Source organism: Lipotes vexillifer, unplaced genomic scaffold, assembly GCF_000442215.2.
Source record: "Lipotes vexillifer unplaced genomic scaffold, Lipotes_vexillifer_v1.1 scaffold213, whole genome shotgun sequence".
NCBI classification, from domain to species: Eukaryota; Metazoa; Chordata; class Mammalia; order Artiodactyla; family Lipotidae; genus Lipotes; species Lipotes vexillifer.
In genome coordinates, this window is record NW_006780610.1 from 5,529,385 (window position 1) to 5,538,991 (window position 9,607).

The 9,607-nt window shown below is 45.3% G+C and overlaps 1 protein-coding gene across 1 annotated transcript in view; it reads right to left on the minus strand.

Annotated features, from left to right (window-relative positions):
• Positions 1-7,940, minus strand: part of LOC103080295 (argonaute RISC component 4) — a 41,592-nt gene extending 33,652 nt beyond the window's left edge. The window contains exons 1-2 of the mRNA XM_007453831.1: positions 7,736-7,940; positions 1,040-1,205 (exon numbers count right to left, since the gene is read on the minus strand). Coding sequence (XP_007453893.1) covers positions 1,040-1,205; positions 7,736-7,754 — 185 coding nt within the window. The 5' untranslated portion in view covers positions 7,755-7,940. The remainder of the gene's footprint in view (positions 1-1,039; positions 1,206-7,735) is intronic.
• Between the last annotated feature and the right edge of the window lie 1,667 nt (positions 7,941-9,607).

The window sequence follows — 9,607 nt, forward strand, 5'->3', positions numbered from 1 at the left end:
CATCAAAAAATCTAGAAACAATAAATGCTGGAGAGGGTGTAGAGAAAAGGGAACACTCTTGCACTGCTGGTGGGAATGTGAATTGGTACAGCCACTATGGAGAACAGTATGGAGGTTCCATAAAAAACTACAAATAGAACTACCATATGACCCAGCAATCCCACTACTGGGCATATACCCTGAGAAAACCATAATTCAGAAAGAGTCATGTACAAAAATGTTCACTGCAGCTCTATTTACAATAGCCCGGAGATGGAAACAACCTAAGTGTCCATCATCGGATGAATGGATAAAGAAGATGTGACACATATATACAATGGAATATTACTCAGCCATAAAAAGAAACGAAATTGAGCTATTTGTAATGAGGTGTATTGACCTAGAGTCTGTCATACAGAGTGAAGTAAGTCAGAAAGAGAAAGACAAATACCGTATGCTAACACATATATACGGAATTTAAGAAAAAAAAATGTCATGAAGAACCTATCGGTAAGACAGGAATAAAGACACAGACCTACTAGAGAATGGACCTAAGGATATGGGGAGGGGGAAGGGTAAGCTGTGACAAAGTGAGAGAGAGGCATGGACATATATACACTACGAAACATAAGGTAGATAGCTAGTGGGAAGCAGCCGCATAGCACAGGGAGATCAGCTCTCGGTAAGACAGGAATAAAGACACAGACCTACTAGAGAATGGACCTAAGGATATGGGGAGGGGGAAGGGTAAGCTGTGACAAAGTGAGAGAGAGGCATGGACATATATACACTACGAAACATAAGGTAGATAGCTAGTGGGAAGCAGCCGCATAGCACAGGGAGATCAGCTCAGTGCTTTGTGACCGCCTGGAGGCGTGGGATAGGGAGGGTGGGAGGGAGGGAGATGCAAGAGGGAAGAGATATGGGAACATATGTATATGTATAACTGATTCACTTTGTTATAAAGCAGAAACTAACACAGCATTGTAAAGCAATTATACTCCAATAAAGATGTAAAAAAAAAATAATGTATAAGAAGCCTACTCTTTCTAATCCTTACCTGTTGACTCTACGAGGCCGTTTTTCTGGTTTAATATCCACGTCATAGTGATACACATCTATTTTAGGAATCTGAACCTGAAAATGATTGGCTAACAGTCGAATTGGTTTTCCAACAGTTCCAAGGCCAGGACGACGAGGTGGCTGAAACAGGCTGGTTGGAGGTCCTGAAGAGAATGAAAGATATTTGATGTGCTATTTGTTTGTGAAGGATAATATTCCCCTCATGATCATGATGATGATGATAACAGCTACAATTGGAAATTCCCTGGTGGTCCAGTGATTAGGACTCTTCACTCTCACTGCCAAGAACCCAAGTTCAATCCCTGGTCCAGGAACTAAATTCCCACAAGCCACGTGGCACGACCAAAACAGAACAAAAATAGATACAATTATTGAGATCTTATTATTCACTGAACATACTCTGATATACAAAGATCAAAAGTTTTTTGACCTAAGACTCTCTAGATTTCTAAGTATTTTGCCATGTTGCTATTATTCTGAATATGGGGGATGTCAACATTAGACACAGTATGATGAACCCTCAGAGGCAATCTATTGTCTAAAACCTTTTATCAGCATCAGTAGATCTATAGCTAGGCTTACAAAATTATATACATTTTAAAATAAAACCATTTCGGACTTCCCTGGTGGCGTGGTGATTAAGAATCCGCCTGCCAATGCAGGGGACACGGGTTGGAGCCCTTGTCCGGGAAGATCCCACATGCAGTGGAGCAACTAAGCCCGTGCACCACAACTGAGCCTGCACTCTAGAGCCCACGTGCCACAACTACTGAAGCCTGCATGCCTGAAGCCCGTGCTCCGCAACAAGAGAAGCCACCACAATAAGTAGCCTGTGCACCACAATGAAGAGTAGCCCCCGCTCGCCACAAGTAGAGAAAGCACGTGCGCAGCAACGAAGACCCAACGCAGCCAAAAATAAATAAATTAAAAAAAAAACACACAAAAAAACAGTACTGAGGCTGAGAAACCTTGGTCTAGATACGGCAGTCATTCCAAATTATTCCATTGATGGTTCACAAGATATTACATAAAAAGAAAGGATTCCATAAGCTAAAGAAACTGCATATTCCCTCCCCTGCTTAAAATTCCAATGTATGTTATCGTGTTAAATTCTCTAAGAAGTCATGTAATAAATAAACCTGTTAAACTTTAACTCATCATTTACCTAACTTGTTTTTCCCTAGAACACCCCCCCACACACACACTTTCTCTCCCTGTTTTTATTTTTTTAGATTTTTTTTTGATGTGGGCCATTTTTTAAGTATAAATTTATTTATTTTATTTATTTATTTGTGGCTGTGTTGGGTCTTCATTGCTGTGCGCAGGCTTTCTCTAGTTGCAGCGAGCAGGGGCTACTCTTCATTGTGGTGCACAGGCTTCTTGTTGTGGCGGCTTCTCTTGTTGCGGATCACGGGCTCTAGGTGCGCAGCCTTCAGTAGTTGTGGCTCGCGAGCTCTAGAGCGCAGGCTCATAGTTGTGGCGCATGGGCTTAGTTGCTCCGCGGCATGTGGGATCTTCCTCGACCAGGGCTCGAACCTGTGTCCGCTGCATTGGCAGGTGGATTCTTAACCACTGCGCCACCAGGGAAGCCCCTGATGTGGCCCATTTTTTAAGCCTTTATTGAATTTGTTACAATATTGCTTCTGTTTTATGTTTTGGTTTTTTGGCCAGTAAGCATGTGGGATCCTAGCTCCCAACCAGGGATCAAACCCGGACCCCCTGCACTGGAAGGCGAAGTCTTAACCACTGGACCACCAGGGAAGTCCCTCTCTCTGTTTTTAAAATCAAACATCTATCAATACTCAGTAGATAAGGATTTAGGGAAACACAGTCTGGGAAATATCTGTCTACAGAAAATCTTACTCCTTTTTGATTATAATGTCAAATGGACACTGGTCTAAAAAATAAACATCTTTTCTGCTATGAATAGGTGTTGAGTAAAGTGAGCTGTGTTTACAAAGGAAAGTTACAACAGGTTTTCTTGTTGCAATGGTATTTCACCAAGAACAAAGACAATTCACTAAGGAGAGAAAACTTTGCAGCAAGAAGCTGTTCTGGTCCAACATCACTTAGGAAAATCAAAGCAAACACTTTAATGAAATTTGTGTTGACAGATCACCACATACTAATTCTTTTTTTTTTTAAATACATTTATTTATGTATTTATTTATTTTTGGCTGTGTTGGGTCTTTGTTTCTGTGCAAGGGCTTTCTCTAGTTGTGGCAAGCGGGGACCACTCTTCATTGTGGTGCGTGGGCCTCTCACTGTCGCAGCCTCTCTTGCTGCAGAGCACAGGCTCCAGATGCGCAGGCTCAGTAGTTGTGGCTCACGGGCCCAGTTGCTCCGCGGCATGTGGGATCTTCCCAGACCAGGGCTCGAACCCGTGTCTGCTGCATTGGCAGACAGACTCTCAACCACTGCGCCACCAGGGAAGCCCCATACTAATTCTTAAAGTACTGAAAATCTTTTCACGTATTAAATTCATTGTTCCTTCTTCCCCTAAATTATACTCATCCTTCAAAACTCAGCTTGAGTGCAACCTCCTTGGAAAGCCTTTCCAGAATATCCCAGGCTGGAGGATGCATCTTCTGTGTTCCCAAGAACTTCTGTATAAGGGAGCACTTAGGACAAGTACCTAGAAACAACTTGTTAAATTACTGTCTCCTTCACTAGACTGTAAACTCTTAGAAGAAAGGGACTTCCAGTTCGTTGTTATCTCAATACCTAATTCAATGATGAGCACATTGTAGGAATTCAATAAATGTTGAACTGAACAGTACCAATAATCCCTGTAGCAGATCCAGGTAGAAACTAAACAGAAACGTAGTCATTTCCAAAACAAAAGAATTGACGATTATCTTTTCATTAAAACAAAAAAGCACTTAATTTATACTAAAAAAATTATTATTCCTTGGAGTTGAGTTCCACTTCTGGTGAACAAGGGGATCTACTCTTGGTGATATGGCATTTATAAACAAGGTAAGAAGTAGATAATAAATAATATCAGAGGTAGACAGGCGTACTGAATTAACCCAATTAAATCACATAAAAAAGTCAGCCCTGCATATTCCAAGATATGCTTAAGCAATCTTTGTATCACAAACCCAGCTTTATGACAGAAATTTGCAAACAGAAATTTGGATCAAGTGACTTGCCCAAGGACGTATGACTAGACTAGGTCTCCTTACTCCCAGTTCAGGGCTTTTTCTTCTCCAATTTACTTCACAATCCTATGGCATCTATACCTCTCTAAAGTACTTGATGCCCTTTAAAGAGGCAGAGGCAGAAGAAATGAAGGAAAGGGATTAAGAAGTGGAGAAAAGCAGAGTGTGTGTCTTTTCCATGGCAAGAGAGAAAAGTTAGAAGGTGAGTGATCATTCCTTTTAGTAAGTTTAGACTTTTCTTTGAATTTATCAAACGACTTACAAAGAAATAAATCACAGTGGCTAAGGCTCTGGAACTCCTGGTTTTACCACTCCCTAACTGCATGACCTAGGGCCAGTTTCTTAGCCAATCTGTGCATCAGTTTCCTTATCTATAAAATGGAGGAGGTATGATAATAATAGCATCCATCTCATAAGGCTACTGTGAGGATCTCATGAGACAATGTATATAAAAGGCTTAACACGGTGCCTCACAATGGTAAGCACTCGATAAATGTTAGCTATTATGACTGAGCTTGCATAAATGTTATAGTTATTGCTCAAAGGTCTTCATGTGGGGAGCATCTCCAAAATTTAGTGACAAAGTCAGAGAATGACATCTTCCAAAAAGGTAACAAATATGACTCAATACAGATTAGATGAAGTCAGCTTAATAGAAGAGGAGGGCATTAGACTAGGAGTCAGGTGACCCAGACTCACCCTCACCACTCAGCCTTGAGACCTTAATAAAGTCACTTAAGCTCTCTGAACCTATTTTCTCATCTCACTTAAGCTCTCTGAACCTATTTTCTCATCTGTAAAATGGGGATCATACCTGCCTTGCCTACCTCACAGAGAATTAAATGAGCTAGCAGCTAAGAAAGCACTTTCCAAACTGTAAAGCACTGTAAAAATCAATATTACTACTAATATAAGCAAAATAAATGGTAATATAATTAAATATATTTATTTCCAAGTTACTGTTGTCAGAAATTGAAATTGGGTGAGGGAGAGCAGAGCAAGACTAAACATGCTTCAGTGATTGTTCAAGCTAGGAGGGAACAGAGCACTAGATCCATGTGCTTTAACAAAGAAGCAGGAAAGCTTCTCTAGGTTCTTAGCCTGGATGAAACATCCCACTAGACTATCAACTCCCTTTGCTCTAATTCCATGCTCAGCAAGCAGCTTCTTGTTATTAATTGGGTTTCGAAGGTACTGTGACACCAAAAAAGGAGTTTGCTAGACAGCAGGCAAGAAAATATTCCAGTCAACGGAAAAGATCTATGTCACATTGTGGCTTATTCATTAGTGTCTTATGAATGTGGTTAGTGAGAATTAATTTTCCTCAATCCTGGGTGAAATGATAAGTCCTGCAAAATCTAAAATCAAACCAAAAAGAGAGTCCCTGGGACGTTCCTAACACTGCCAGGTTGATCTTTTCCATGAAATTTGGTTTGTATACACAGTTACCTAGTCTCTTTCAATATCAGCTCACAAATGCAACAGTTGATTCAATTATGACTTTCTAGCAGGGGAGGGAGGGCAGAAACATTTGTTGAATATCTCCAATGCATTACTATCTACAACAAGGCTTCCCACATACATTACCTTATTTCATTCTCACAACAATCTTGCAGCACATAATTATTATTACCCTTTTTTATAGATGCGGAAATGAAAGTTCAAAGGAATTAAGTAATTTGCCCAAGGTTATGCAACTATTAAATTACTAGATTGGATTTGAACAGAAGTCTGTTACATTCCTAAAGACCTGATCATGCCTTTAGCCGGGGGACATAGCTGAAGTAACCCTGTGTAATACACTGAGGTTTATCAAATAATATTAATGTGACAAAACCAATTTATTTTTAAAAGGCAAATGAAATTTGACTACGAAGTCCTTTAAAAAATACTCTAAGGGGCTTCCCTGGTGGTGCAGTGGTTAAGAATCCTCCTGCCAATGCAGGGGACACGGGTTTGAGCCCTGGTACGGGAAGATCCTACATGCCTCGGAGCAACTAAGCCCGTGCGCCACAACTACTGAGCCTGTGCTCTAGAGCCCGCGAGCCACAACTACTGAAGCCCGAGTGCCTAGAGCCTGTGCTCTGCAACAAGAGAAGCCACCGCAACGAGAAGCCTACGCACCACAACGAAGAGTAGCCCCTGATCGCTGCAACTAGAGAAAGCCATGCACAGCAACGAAGAACCAAAGCAGCCAAAATAAATAAATTAATTAAAAAGAATCCCAAAACTCTAGGGACTTCCCGGGCGGTCCAGTGCTTAAGACTTCGCCTTCCAGTGCAGGGGGTGGGGGGTTGGATCCCTGGGTCAGGAGCTAAGAGCCCACACGCCTCGTGGCCAAAAAAACCAAAACATAAAACAGAAGCAATAGTGTAATAAATTCAATAAAGACTTAAAAAAAATACTCTAAGCAGCAAATTAGAGTTGAATCATTCAGCTATGTAAACAAGTTTCAAGTAAACAAACTTGCAAAGTTTCCAAACTCAAATGGTAGACTGAGTTTTCTATGCACTAAAATAATGAAATGCTCTACAACTAAGACTACTATGTAGATAAGGTATGATATTAAAGTTAATTCTAACACAGCCCCTAAACCCTGCCCTACTTAGCCAAGACATCAGAAACCTGTTGGGGTTCCAGGTGGGAGCAGCAGACTCCAATCTGCAGGGCATTTGTTACAACTTGGAATGGTTCTTCTTGTTTGGGCAGAGCCGAGGAGATAACCAGAGGCCATTCATAATACAGTTTCCAAAGCACTTTCTCCTTCATTTGATCCTCACAACTACTTCTAACCCAATTAGAAGATACTCAGAGTATTAAAGCCGGAGCTGGAGCCTCTGGCTGGTAACTCGCCTGTCACTGAGGAACCACGACAGACCACTCTGGGTCTCTTGCACAGACTGACAGGTAGACAGAGGCCGAAGGCCACATTCCCCGAGACTTCAGGGCCTTTGAGAAAGGGTGGACACTTTGCCCCTTGGCCTTCGGGGCTAATGAGAAATGTTTAGGGGAAGTTCTCTTTCTTCCTTATCTAAGGGCTCTGGACTGTCTGTCAGTGCAAAGAAAAATAGGGGTGCGGTCCCAAGCCAAGAATACCCCTGGTAGTAGATGGTGGAGTCCTTCCTGGTCCGGTCCGGTCAGGGCCAGGCCTCCGCTGCGCACCTGGCACAGATCGCGTCCCTTCTGAAGCCCAAACTGGCCTCGCCTCCACCCTGGAGCACAAACCACCTCCCTGAGGTTGGGTCAGGTCTCCCTGGGACCTGGGGACGCGGGTCACCTTCCTCCGTGACCTCGTTCCTTCCTTAGACCTCGAGAACTGGCTCAGATCTCCAGCCTGGGGCGCGGAACCCGGCCCCCCCCCCCCCCCCGCCGGGGTCCCCCTCACCCAGGCCTGACGGCCCAACCCAGGTACGCACAAGCCGATGGGGGCCACGGGGAGCTGCCAGCCCGTCCGCCCGCCCACCCGTCCCCGGGTCCGGTCCTGGTCCCGGCCCGAGCGTCCTCCTCACCGGGTCCCAGCGCCTCCATGGCGGCGGGGGGGGCCGCCTCGCTGCGGTCCCCGGCGCCTCCCGCTCCGGGCCCCGCCGCCGCCGCCGCCGCCGCCGCGGCGTAACGCTTGATCTCCGGAATATTGGCGCTATGGGGGCGCCGCGGAGACGCGGGCGCTGAGCAAGGGGCGGCGGCGGCGCCCGGCCCGGGGACAGGGACCCGGCTCCCGCGGCTCTTCCGGCCTCAGCGACAACAAAAACAATCCCCGCCGCCGCCGCCAGCGGGAGCGGGAGCGGGAGCCAGCGCGCGCGCCCGTCTGGCGGTGAGAGGGCGCGGGCCGCGCGCAGCCAGGGGTCCCGGCTCACGGAGGGGGCGTGCACAGCCCCGGAAGCCGGGTCCACCCGGCCCGGCGCGGGGCAGAGGCGGGGTGGGGCGGGGGTGGGCGCGCGCGCCCTGAGGGGGCAGCGCCCAGAGGACGTGTCGGGGGCGCGCCCGCCCGCCCGCCCTCACTGCCCTATAGCTCAGGGAGGCCTTCCCCAGCGAAGGGCTCTGGGGGGTCTACATGCTGTCCTCCCAGAGAATCCCAATACACAAGTGCCCGGAGAAAGATCGGGATTGCAGACCCCACTGATCCAGACACAGCTCTCCACTTCCGCCCGTGGAAAGTGTCCTGAGATGCACGTCTGACACCTCTACTCCTTCCTCCCACCTCAGACCACTTCTTTCTCCTCTGTCTCCTCTTTCTCCACTGTCCTGGGACTGAGAACACCGGGGTCACCACGGACGCAGCATTTTCCTTCCACTTCTTCATCCAAGACTGTACACCCAGGCGCTCTTCCCAACCCATGCATCCGAAAGCACCACGGGAATGGACTATGATGAATGATGAGTTCTGTCTATGACCTCTGCTCAGCAAGTCACCAGTCACTTCAAAGAGAAAAGTTTTGCTTTCTTGGAAGACTTCACTGTAGCAGCCAAGAGCCAAAGGAGCAACACCCCACTCCAGGGTGGTGCGGTCAGCCCAGTAGACCCAGCATCCTTGGGGCTTTCAGTTGGGACTTTGAGTTGGAGAACATAGGCCAAGAAGGAGTTTCTAGTCTTCAGAATGAGGCAGCTCTGTGCCCACCAGTTAAAAAGGGACAATGTGTATATGTTGTACTCATTTGCTAGAGCTGCCATTACAGAGTACCACAGATTGAGTGGTTTAAACAACAGAAATTAATTTTATTACTGTTATGGAGGATAAACATCCAAGATCAAGGATTGGTTTCTTCTGAGATTTCTCTCTTTTGCTTGTAGATGACATCTTCTCCCTGTGTCTTCGCATGGTTTTTCCTCTGTACACATCTGTGTCCAAATGTCCTCTTCTTATAAGGACACTAGTCATCCTGGATTAAGGCCCACCTTACAGACTTCATTTTAATTTAATTGCCTCTCTAAAGGCCCTCTCTCCAAATACAGTGAATTCTGAAGTAATGAGGCTTAGGATTTCAAGGTGTGAATTTTGAGGGGACACAATTCAGCCCATAACACGTGTAGTGTGATAGTTATTTGAGCACCTACAATGTGCAGCCATACAGCCAAATAATTTTTGTATCATAAAAATGATTTTAAAAAATATTTGGGGCACACCATGGCCAGGCACTTTGTTATGGGCTTCACATGTCATCTAATTTTCACAACCACCTGTAAGGTAGATATTATAAAGAAAGGTATTTGTGTAGATGAGGAAACAACCTCAGAGGAGCTAAGAAAATCAGGCTTTGCATTACATGATATGGCTGAGAAGCATGGAAAAATTGGAGTTCTAAATCCTGCGTTCTAGTTCTGGCTGATTCCATCCCCAGCTGGCTATAGAACTGAGACTTTTAATCAAGTAACTGGACTCTAGT